Source organism: Calypte anna, chromosome Z, assembly GCF_003957555.1.
Source record: "Calypte anna isolate BGI_N300 chromosome Z, bCalAnn1_v1.p, whole genome shotgun sequence".
In the NCBI taxonomy this organism is placed as follows: domain Eukaryota; kingdom Metazoa; phylum Chordata; class Aves; order Apodiformes; family Trochilidae; genus Calypte; species Calypte anna.
Genome location: NC_044274.1, coordinates 53,166,269 through 53,179,349, shown reverse-complemented (window position 1 = coordinate 53,179,349; position 13,081 = coordinate 53,166,269). Strand labels below are relative to the sequence as shown.

The window sequence follows — 13,081 nt, the reverse complement described above, 5'->3', positions numbered from 1 at the left end:
TACTCACTACACATATGGTTCAAAGCTTTCTAAAGGGAAAAAGCATTAAGGGATGAGAATACAGTCCATGTAGTGATTTTGACCTTAATATCTCCTACAGGAGCATTTGGGGAGTATGTCTTCTGACTTAGTTTTCTCCAAAACAGATCTAGCTTGCACAAACCAAAACTACTCTGATAAACAGACTGACATGGCCAAAAGGCAATAATGTATGTCTGCAGAATCTGAGCCAAAACAGTACCAATGCTATAAACAAATCACTAGTGTAGACACAGCCACTGAGGATGGGATCAAACACCTGCAGAAAAGGGACTCCCCAAGAAGGAAAATCTGTATATTTTTTGCAATGGGCAGCCTATAAAAAACACAATAGTCACAGTTCACCTGTGCTATTCTGACTAAGTAACTGAGTAGGACATTCTGAAGACAACACGGCAACACTTATATATCAGCTCTCATGCTACCCTGCAAAGTCCACTATATTTGAGCAATGAAATAATCTCTGTTTTCAGATCTTATAACTAAGCACTTGCTTCAGTGACATACAGGACAAGAATAATCAATTAATTTCATAACATGCTTGGCCCAGCTCAAGTCAAGAACTGTCTATATCTCAGACTGGAGAAAGGAGTTGTCCTTCACTGGATGCATAGGTATGCTGCAAAGATGATTATCTTTTCTGACAGGTTCCATGCAAGATGGAAGTTTTAGGAAGCCAGAATAGCAGGGTCTATGACCCACAAAATCCTTTACCTCTGTTTCTTCACAGAATATCAGTGATTAAGGTTTCTCTTACTCTTTTGAGACCTCTTTGAGACTTTTGTTCACAAACCCCTTAAAAAGCATGCTTGACTTTAGTTACTGGAGGTCAGTGGTATTTAAACGTATTAAATGTCTTGCAAAAAAGGCCACAGGGCCTTGTCTCTTTTCCAATTCAATGCCTATAATGCAAATAAATTGTCATGGTTGTGTTGCCAAGAGTCCTATAAGTTGGAATCTATACCTATGCCTCTAAGTCCTAAGTTGGAACCAATACCATATGTGATTAAAAAAAAAAAAAAAACCTAAAAAAATTTAAGCCTTTTGTTTAATAAAACACTTGCCAAAGTCTATCCTCTGTTAAGTTGGATTTAAGTGAAGCAAAATTTGCCTTTATGCCAAACTCTAATACAGTAAGAACGACTACACTAATGATCTGTGTTAAAAATACCAAGTGAAAATATCATAGTTTGTACATGAGTACACACTCTTTCAAACTTTCTTCTTTTAGCACTTGCAAAGACAATTCTGTGACATCAGCACTGACAATCATGTCAGTTTTTTCTCCTTCACAGAGATGTCAAAGAGAATCAGTTTCATGTAGAAATTCATGAGCATCATTTACTATGTGGATGTTCTTTATATTTAGAGCAAGAGAAATTCTGGTTCTTCTCCCCATATAAACTACATGCCTATGCCAGAAATATTGTGCTGACTTGGGCAGGACTTTTAGAAAACTAATACTGAGGGATTTATTAATATATAGTATAAATTAAAATTGTAATATCAATTTTAATATTTCTAACATTAAGGCTATTAAATCATAAAGTAATACAGGGAAAGAAAAAGCAAAAATGAGCTCTAAGAAGTATTAATAATCTAAACTCACAAAATTAGAAATACATCCTTTAAGTACTTCTGAGAAAGAGGCTTATAAAAGGATGTAAACTGAAAAAAGAAATTTAAAAATGTTCCAGGAATCTTTGAATAGTATTTATTTCATATATTAAAGCACTATTAAAAGTAAAAAATATACTTCAGTTAGTAACTTTTAGTGGCAAATTTAGGTTTGGAGAGAACAACAGCTGTGTAGCCTGCACCCAAGGTTGCTGTATGTACTTCTCCATTGTTAAAACACTCTTTTAAGGAGTTTTAATGTTGGAGTAATTTATATCACCATGATATTTTTCCTCTAAGTGTATGAAAGGAACAATCTAAAGCTGTCCTCCCTGTGGATAACTTTAAGCTACTATAAGCCTGAAAGCCTACTTCTTTTGTAAGATTTTTTAATAGATGTTAGGTTTGGTTTCTGATGTTCCTGAAGTGTTTTACTCGTATTATTTCAACTACATCATGGAGACAGGTTAAATTAAAATAAACGGCAAGTTCTCTCCTGTAAGAAATAAGTTTAAGTCATCTGCTAACTTCCAGCAATCAAAATGAAAGCCACCTAGCTTTCAAAGCTGAAACCCACCTAGGTTACCTTTCATTGTTCAAGTTTGTAAAGCTGCAAAATTTTGAAATTACAGATTTAAAAAGATCTTATCAGTCAACCGATGGCTGAGTATCAAGCAAGAACAAGGGAATTACAAGCTGAAATTTCTCTTTATTATCTTACCCAGTGTTCCACACGGCTTGTTTTTATAAGTGCAGATATCGTATCTGTTAAGGAGAAAAAGAAGTAGATAAACTATGTCAAAGAGTCAAATTTGTGAAATATTTTGTATATTTATCACATATCTGTATCACAGTTCAAGCTGTCAGACCGCAATCAGCTTAGTTATGTGCAGCCAGCTGGTGTCGGCATTTTCTACACTCTGGTGTAAACCACAAAAGCTGCAGCACACTCACAGCCGCTGGCCTCAAGCCAGTGGGACACCTGCCAGTAAGAAAAAAAAGGTTAAAGTGGATCTTTGTAATCACGGGCTCCGTAAAGCAGTCTACCATGCTGTTATGAGTAATAGCAGCATATCTGTAGACTGCTACTGATTCAAAACACTCTTATTTTTTTAACATAATTGGAAACCTCTTACAGTCTCATGCTTATCAGCTAAGCAGTATTAACTGTAACTCCCACTATTTAAACTTTGATTATAATTTAAAACCACAGGTCTCAATTATTATAGCAACAACCATACTAAATATCTTACGGACTGCCATTATAGTTCCCTTCTCATTATATTCCAGTGATTCTTTGTCTCAAGAGTACACTAAACAAACTAAAATGAAAAACATTTTTACAGAAAGCTAAATTACATCCTTAAAGGCAAATTTTCATCACTTCAGATACAGTCTTTCAAACACAGAAGCCAAATGCTGTTTTCTGTAGTTAACATAGAAATATCTGGAACTGAAAATGAAATTAAAATGTTTTCAGCAGCACAGGCAATAATAGCAGCAGTCAAGGTACACATTACTCCATAATTTGAATATGCAATCCTTTGATACAGCTAGTAATATGACAACACTACTGCAACACCTTTGCTTTAAGGATTTATACAGATTTCCTGGCAATATGTACCATAGTAATTTCTATTCTTTTGAATGGTGAGTAAAAATGGTGACTGAAAACGAAGATGAAAAGATACCATCTCTTCAGATTACATTTTAATTTTTAGTTACTAATGTCAGACCACCATAAATTTCCATTAAAAATAATTTAAGGAATGTTATCCCATATGAGACTGATATTGAGATGTATACAATTCAGAGCCAAAAGAGTTAAGGTCAGCCTGCCAGCCAAACCCATGGACAAAATAACAAAGCTTAGGATTTGGAACAACCCCAGTAAATTCTCTAACCATGTAGACTGCTGTGACCAACTGAAATTCCTGTGACTTTTAAAGGTACTGAGTGTGGACCAGTTAGTGGGATGGGGTCTAATTTTGAACACATATGTTCATAAGTACTGATCTCATCAAGGTGGTCCAAACTCAGTGATATTCCGTTTGCCATTTGAAGCAGAGGAGGCAAAAAAACCAGCATTCTTATAGAAAATGTGTTGGAATTTAGGCAGAGTTATGGACAGAAACTTCTTATTTCTCTGTTCTGGAGAGAATCTGAAGTTAATCCAATTGATGAAAATGTATTCCTCAAAGAAAACAGACAGGACTTAGGCTTACTTAGTGAGAAAACCCAAACTTGCTCCAGTTCTTTAAAATACAGTTTAGAAATTAAACACAAGGAAGTCTGTGCCAGTAGGTCTTCTGATATTTTTTATTACCCAGTGCCAGTAGGAAGAAAACTAACAGTCCACATCTTCAGATAAAATGGATGATCAAGAAGAAAACCACATCTATTACTATCAAGTAAAATCTTGTTATTGATTCATCAGAGCTTAAAATTCGCCCTTATGGTCTGAATCTGTTTACTGTCATACAGGTATGAATGTGAAATTACTCTTCACCTTCATTACAGTTTCACAAGAAACCGTGATAGACAAAACGCTATGAATTAAATCCCATGTTCATATTATATTTCTGAAAAACAAAATGGTATCCTTTTGTTCACACCAGGTAGCAAGTATTCTTCATTATGCCTAGGCTAGCGCATTTGGAAGAAAATGTTGATAATGAAACTTGAACCAGATAATAAAACTAAAGAAAACAATGTTCTTATCTGATACACTGCATTATTCTTGCAAGAACACAGCCAGTATTCCAATTATGGGTTCATTAGCATTTCAAAATTTATAGGCAATAATTAATTTCCTGTAAAGAGCACTCCATACACTCTCTGATGCCTCAGTTTAAAAACAAAACAAAATAACTTAAGTTTTCAATATCCAGGGAGTGACTTTACCTACATCATCTTCCAGCTCCATTTTGTTTTAATTTTTTTCGTTTCATATAAATGGTTTCTGCTTGTAACTTGTTTGAAATCTCTTATCATTTTTATACACCAAACTGCTCAATTCCATAATTTGATTCTGTACAGGATTTAAAGAAATCAGCCTAACTTGCCTTTTTTTCTGTTTTGACACTACTTCAGCTAACTTTATTTTGAATTTCCAAGGAATCAACACACAGATGCAGACTACAGAGTCAATACTTGCCATATGGTAGCTTCAAGGGAAGAAATCCCTGAAATGACAAATCATCCAAATTACCCAGGAGACTAGATAAGTCTAATTGTTTCTTTTAAAAAACCAAACTCAAACAAACCAACCAAAAAAAAAAAAAAACAAAAACAAAAACAAGATACCACAAAGGTGAAGATGGGTCACAGCTGTCACCAACATGTTAGTAAATACTTCAGGATTCAAAGACAACCAAAAGGTAAATTCTCATGCCAACAATTCTCTCAACCAGCCATCAAAAATCATAGTAACAATCACAAGAGTTATGCAAAAAGGCTGCTTGCAAGATGTGAATATATTTTCTTCTTGATTCATTGACAGAAAGCATAAGAGGGTTACCACACAAAATGTTAATGTAAGAATAGAGATATGAGGGTTGCAAAAAACCTCAGGATAAAATGGTACCCTGATCATTTTGAGACAGCAAAGCATATATCCCTTGCCCAAGTTTGAAGAGAAGATCTTATTCCTCCTAACTCAGTCAGTGTGTAAGTCACCAAAATGTGACCAGGATGAAGAAGTGGAATGTGGATAGAGTTATAAGACAAGACTGTTGATTACATGTCCATTCCCACCCTGAATGGATCAGAAGTCATTTGATGAGGCTGACAGAGAAGAGGTGAGCGACATCTGGGCACAACTACAGGGCTCCTGAATACCTGCACCAGGCAAAGTGGGAAACATACAGATGGGCACCTGTCACTGACAGCTTTGACAAAGGGTACCTAAAAAAGGAAAAATTTCTAGTCTTCTTTTGGCAGGATATGAGCATGCCCCATGCTAAACACACGTTTATACCACTGCCTGCCTCCCAAAGATTTGGTCCATAAATAACACCTAATCTTAACAAATCCAAGGAAAAGTTCAGAAGGTGGCCATACACAACTTTGAACAGAGAAAACGTATGAAGCTAGTCTGTTCTGGAGAACAGAGTTCTGACAGTGGTCTTCATTTTATGAAAAAAGTCACTGATGTGGTCATTTAGTTTGTTAGTGTAGATAAAAGCTATGGACTTTTTCTTGAAGAAGCCTCAGTTACCTGCCACTCAAACTTCCCGAAAAGTCCCTTTCCTTTGCAAATCTGATGATTAGTATAATCCTGACCATATAAGAAGGACACTTACTATGTAAGAAAAATGAGTGAAAACACTTTAAGCACTGCTCAGTCTTGTCAGATAACTTAATTCAACCTATAGTCCACCTCAGAAACCTCAGGGGAAGACAGACTTCTCTCCAGTCTAGCTGTACACTGCAGAGAGAGTATCCTTCATGATCCCTGCAACCTCTAAGCTTGTGGGCTTGATGCATGTTACTGCAACTATGAAGCTTACACAGAGGTCTTAAAAAAGAGAAAGAATAATAGTAAAAAAGTAAAAATTCACAGATCTGAAGGCTAGAAAGCATCAGGATGCCTCAATCACACCCCCATAAAAAGGTAAAAGGTAAAAAAGGTAAAAGCATAAAAAGGTAAGCATTTTATTCTAGTAGCTACAATTAATAAAAAGCTGTTCTTTAAAAGCTACTAATAGTTGTTGTTAACAAGATTTGAGAACATCTGGATTAGATTACCTAGTTCAGCTGCTTTTCCTTTCATAGAAGTCACTCTTGAATGCTTGCAGGGACAAGCAGGACAGCACAGACTGATACTGTCCTTGACAGAAGCCCCCAGCTCCCTGGCTCAGGGAACTTCAGAGTTTGCATCTTAGTATCTAACTGATTTTTCTTCTAACATCTATAACACTTCTTAAGTCCTCTTCAATCTTAAAACAGTTCATTGTCCATCTGGGGGATGTTGTTATGCCTTAATCAGCAAACTTGAGTCCCTCAGTCACAGTAGCAACTTCTTTCATGCTGAAATAGTTTCTTTAGTTTTCTTCCAATGAGAAACAACATGAACATTGACAGCATCACATCACTACACTGTGGCCATTGAGCTCTAGAACACTTTCAACTGTTTGAAGCATGTGTATTACAACACAAAAAGTTGTGTTAATAGTGGTACTAACAGTAGTAGATACAAAGGCAAATTGACTATTTCTTCCTACATGTTCATGTAAATTTATACATTCAAACATAACATTGCCCTTTCCAGTGAAATGGCCCACTAAAGGAAAAAAGTCTCTATAAAGCACTGTTATTACTTGATGTACATTACTGGGAAGAACAGAAATACATATATATATCAAGATTGGAAACATATGAATATCAGCACAGTACACACGTAAAAAAAATTAACTGTTCAACAAAATAACCCACAGAACATACTTTATGTCTAATTAATGAATAAAGCACAAAAACTCTTATTACAAATGCAAAACATTCAAAACAGTGTGAAACACAAGCGTAAACCTACTCTAAAATTACCTGAGCTACCGATATTTTGTATTACAATATGAGTAACATTTGAGATAAATACTGATATAAATACCTGAGGCTTTTGAAGGAATACATCTAAGAGTGTTTAGAAAATAAAAAATATCACAGCTGAGGTAAAACATTCCAAGACAGCTGGAATAGAAACAAAATGTACCTGAATAGAAGAAAATTTACCCTAGACAAAACTAGCAAATAGGCATGACTGGACAAAGCTATTAATAAGTGTGAGATTGCTAATACGTTCATAATTCTACAGGATTTGCCTGGCTGAAAAGATTAGAAAACAAACTACAGCCTAAAAACTGATTCCATCCTGACTCAGAAGAAACAGAGTTCAACTATTACAAATTACTGAGTTTATCTTCATGGAAATTTCCAAATACATTATCTCTGAAAGGAAAGTTTCACTTTTCATTTGTTTTAAACCAAATTATAATTTTTGGCACTTGCTTTTTGTTATTCTAAGATTTGATGATAAGGTATTCAAATATGGACTATCCTTTTCATAGACCCTTACTCAATGAGAAACATAATTAGTTCATTAGACTTTGATCATTTTTTTAACTTTTTACTCTTCATGCTATGCAAATGTGATTTATCTCTGCACCTAACTATATATATGTCTCATTATTAAGTAAGTATTAAAAGATGAAACAAAAAAAATCTTAATTTAAAAAATCAAGTTCACCCAGCTCTAACACCTAGAACTATAAACTGATCTACTGCTGAATCAAATCTCGTACCCCTCACTTAAGAGGATCAAAAACCTCTAGCTGACTGTTTCTACTTATTTCTTAATTATGGGGGAAAAGAAAAATTAGTAGCTTGTAGTTTATCTATCTCCTTTTGAATACATCGCCTTGTCTATCATTGAAAAGTGCAGAGAATGTCACTGATGCCAGAGAACTGTGTGGAAAAATAGTTATAAAACAAATACTGACTTCTGATGAGTTTCTATAAAAAGCTTTTTATCAGAATTTTCAACACTTTGTCACTCTTAAGGTAAGCTGGCACTTCATTAAATTTGTATAAATCACAAACAGCAATGCTCTTTACAACACAATACTTTTTGATTTCTTTCCAAAAGACATAAAAAACTACAGCATATCCTTAGCTTTACAGAACCCAGTACATGGCAACAGCATTCTTCTTAAAATAACGTGCACGTCTTACTTGTTTTCTTCTTCAAAAACCTCAAACAAAAAAGAACTATTTAAATGAAAAAGGAAAAGTGTTTAGTTTTCCATGTCTTTAAAAAATGCCATAGAATGCCAAAGTCTGGCTATACTGGACTTCCCTCTGATACTTAGCTTGGGTGAATAAACAAAATTCTGAGTTACTGCTAGAAAAATTATTACTGCTCTAAGTTCCCAGTCTCCAGATTTATATGAAAGATAAATTTTGAATTATTGCACTATAGATTAAACATTTCAATACTAATTTTTCCAAACTGCAAATGTAGTCGTTCAATAAAAATGAACTCTACTCTAACACTTTTTTAATGCTGCTATTTGTTTTCAATTTTGCCAACGTAATATTAAAATAGCAGTTGCAAATTTACCATCGTCAGTAGCATTATTGGTGTACTTAGAACTGATGCACAAAGCTGATGCACGATTCCATAAAATATTCTTTCAACCCACATTCTAGTCTTAGAGTAGCCAAAAAAAATTTCAAGTACATGAAAATTATATCAGAGAGGTTTTTCTTCAACACTATGTTGACGTGTCATGCAAGCATATACCAAAGACATGGCAAAAGATATTAATTACATTAAAATAAAGGATTTCATAGCTGAATTTGTAAGTGAAGATAGTTCTAAAGACAAGATAAAAACCCTGAGACAGTTCTTAGCTTCAGACATACCCTAGGCCATGATACACCATTTCAAATCATTAAAAAACTCTTCATATTAAAAAAATAATATGACCAGTTTTAAAAGCTTGTTATTTTGCGGAAATAATACATTTAAGCCTTTTAATTTTCTTGTGGCTTATGAAATAGTCTGTATTTATATAAATTTTGACACTTTTCAGGGTTTTCAAATTCTGAAAAAAGAGAGAATACTTCCATTACCAAGACTGTTCTTCTAATCAGAACCTTTCTATAGACTGTATGTGCCAAGTGTGAAAGTGAGGAAGTATCAGCTCAACCACAATATCATGGAAGCAAGTTAACATTGTACAACCTCATTAGACTATTCTATTTGACAACATGGATTTTATAATTGCTCTAGAGAAAAGTTTATAAGCAAACCCTAGCACGAAAGAAACAGACAGGCACTTGTGGTTCCACAGCCCGCCCCTTGCAGGTCTTCGACTACCAACGTCACTTAACCCTCTGCTCTGCCATGATTTATTCATCATTTAAGTTCCCTCTTCCTTTTTTCTGTTCTGTATCAAACATATGCAGGCTTGATGCTCTAACCCTTTCCTCCCTTCTCCATGTGACATCCCTCTGTTCTCATATTCACTGAACATGAATTCCAGCAGAGTTCTTTCCACAGCTTTAAGATTTTCAGGACTGACTGATGGCTTAACATCAACCAGCTTATACAACGAGGCCTATCCTACTATAAACATAAGTTCAAGGGTTATCCACAAAGAAGCCATAGCAGCCTCAAAAGGTTTAGCGTCACCTTGCGTCAAGTTCTGTGCTTCTGCATTTAGTATCAGCACCAAAGCCATCTCAAGAGGTTTGACTGAGTCTTCAGTATATTAGTATCATTTTACTGACAGTAGCACAGACAGCATAAGCCATGACACAGGAGCTTCAGACCTTCCAGCAGTTGTAGCCCAGTCCTAGATGAGTCCATCCTTCTTCTTGAGAACATGTTAATTCTATTTCAAGCTAGGATTCAGGTCCCCTTCGACACTGGTTGAAGGGACTCCTCAACCGGGCATCTTAAAAAAAAGTAATTCTAAAATCCTTCATTTGTAAAAACCATGTGTACATATCAAAAATACATAAATTAGAAAATCTGTTTTGATAGTAAGGCACAAAGCTTGCAAGCTGGAGACCATGAATCCATACAAATAATCAGATTTTTGTTCTACCAGACCAAAACTTTTCTCTGGCATATCTGATCCACAATAATTTATTTTATATAAGAGCATCAGAAATATAGAGCCACCTACCTGAGTGACAATCACAGCTTCAGAGTAATGAGACTGAGGATTTGCACTATCTTTTCCTCGAAAGTGATTCCATAGTTTTACTGCATTCTCAGAACTGAGATGAAATTTAGATAGAGTTACATGGAAGTGATTAGCCAAAGCTAGCCTAGAGAACAGAAATTTCTGCTTATCTATTCTCAGTATGATGCTAGGTTGTATTTTTTATCCATGCATTCAGAAAATGCCTGGAAAGAAATACATAAAAGCTTTGTTCAAAGAACATTCACTCAGAGCAGCTTGTAGGGCACTGCTTTTTAGAGTGTGCTAATGCAACAAAGTCTGAGGAAAAGGAAGACTAATAAAACTAATTACATAGGTGTGGTTGGGGGCATCCTGCCACACAGCAAAAAAACACTATGCTAAACCCTTTATAGGAAGCCACTTGTCTAGACCTCTAGACAGCAGGGAAACACAGCTAGTAGCTATGATGACCAACCAAGTTTTAGCTCTGTTATACAGGAAAAAAGGATCAATCATAACAATAACATAGTACAAATATATTTATCTGTTTTGATGTAAATATGACATTTCTTATTTTTTAACTTTATGAATATTGTATATATTGTGTATATATTGAATATACACAAAATGTCCACTTCATCTGGCATCAAAATTGAAATTTGAAATGCTGGCATCAAAATCAGAATGCATGTAAATCTTTGCTTCACCTTCTCCATAGAATACACAGCTGGAAGAAATACTTGCTGTATACTCAAGGGAAAAATGTTTGTGTGGTATACATTATCATTTTCCTTCTAGTTTATTTTTTACAAATCATTTTAATGACAACAGCAACCAACTATTGTGAATGAATGGCTGAACACTATAGGACCAGGAACTTCCTTTACAACAGAGCTCTTCACAAAACCACATCACTCATTGTAAGCAAGTTGGGATTAGCAAATAATGCCTGTCCAGACTGTCTGCACACACATGTACTTACTTCCCTGTACCTTAAAGAATGTGTGACTGAAGCATGTGCCACTTATTTTAGCACTTCTGACAACCAAGAATAATAGAAAACTCTGTAATTGCTGTGGAAGAAAATGCTGTGCAGCAACAGGCATCTTGCAATGGGATGCACCTGTTAAGATTCCTGTGTATGAATTCTTCAAATTAAGGAAGTTAATTCCATATTAAAACTATATGGTTGTCAAAAGGAATTCCTCACTGATTCCTAAGTCTTAACCATCCATACATTATTCAAATCTTAATTTTGTAATCTACTGCTTTAAAGCTAATCTTTCAAAGTTCACCAAAGCACATTAAAAAAAAAAAAAAAAAAAAAAACAACAAATACATTTGCAGTGTATTTCTGAAACCAGTTTGGTTTCATCTACAAAAGTAATTTCATTAATTTTTATTTGACAAACTATATCTTTATATTAAAAGTGAGCTGAACATAAAGGGTTATTTTACTGAATATTAGCACAAGACTATTAATATAATTATTCCCCAAAATCTTATAAAATTGTGAATACTGCGCAGACTTCTCGACATTAAGGATGCTTGGAAAGAGGCTGGATAACATACAGAAAGTGACAGCATTTGATTCTTCTTCCAAGTGTATTAACTGTAATTTCTGTCCTGAAAAATAGTCTGCTTCCTAATTTGTTCAGTTTTAAGTTACTTTACTGCTAATACTTACATTAAGTGTGGCTTAGGCAATAAACACAAGTACTTTACAAATGTAAATACTTCAGTTAAATTTCCCCTTCTGCTTGGAAGAACTTGCAAAAGCCTAAAGCAAAAAAACCTGAAGTAAAAAATTGTTTTATAAGTTAAAAGTGTAAAAATATGAAAATAAATAAATGTATTTAGGTTCCAGAGCTACTACAAAGAATGCACAGAAGTAGAGTTTCCTTGAAATAATACAGGGAGAGATAGCAAATTCAGAAGTGCAAAGACTACATAGAAAGGCCTCGTATTTTCGTAATGTTACTACCTCTAGCATACCACCATATAATTTAGAATCTAAAACATTTAGAATGTTTTTAACAAGAATTCTTAGCACATACAGAAAAAACTTCTTCTGATTGCCAGACAATCCATAAAATTGAATCAAAACATAACCAAAAAAAGGGATTACAAAGCATCACCATTCTTCCACCAATTGCATCTCTTACTTTTGCTGTTGTTTGCTGCTATTTTTTTAAACACTAAATAATTAACAATCCTAGACAAAATATGACTAAAATGTTCTAACTTCAAAACCTAACTTCGTCAGAGACCCATAAACACCTTAATGGCTTAACTGACTGTATTTCACACACTTGAAAAACTCCTTGGTTTTGCTAGTTTTTGGAGTATAATTTCTCACCCTCTAGTGTTTCCAAATATATTGTTCAGAATTGCATAATATATTTCATCCCAATTTGGTAGGTGGTTGAAACAGCTCACAGGGTAGACATTTCTTCTGAAAGAATCTGAGCAATGAATATCTGTCAACATTACTTATGACCTTGAAATTTTTAAGCAGGACAATGTGTCCTAAAACTACAATATAAGCAAATAATTTTCATTACAGCTAAATTAATGTGCAAAATAAGGAACTGTCTGTACCTCTTCTTCCCTATTTATCCAATCACTTGGCATTCCCTTCCCCAGGCTGCTAAGAGTAATAAATGAGAGATTTGCCATGGGTCTGGCTCAAGTATTGTGAAGTCTATCCAAATGCAACCCCAATGATATCC

General features: G+C 34.6%; 1 protein-coding gene across 2 annotated transcripts in view; it reads right to left on the bottom strand.

Annotated features, from left to right (window-relative positions):
* The window catches only part of ADAMTS6 (ADAM metallopeptidase with thrombospondin type 1 motif 6), a 125,905-nt gene that overhangs the window by 77,483 nt on the left and 35,341 nt on the right, over positions 1-13,081 (bottom strand). For both annotated transcript variants that reach the window (XM_030467371.1, XM_008503445.2), the window contains exon 7: positions 2,378-2,421. In XM_030467371.1, the coding sequence (XP_030323231.1) occupies positions 2,378-2,421 (44 nt within the window). The remainder of the gene's footprint in view (positions 1-2,377; positions 2,422-13,081) is intronic.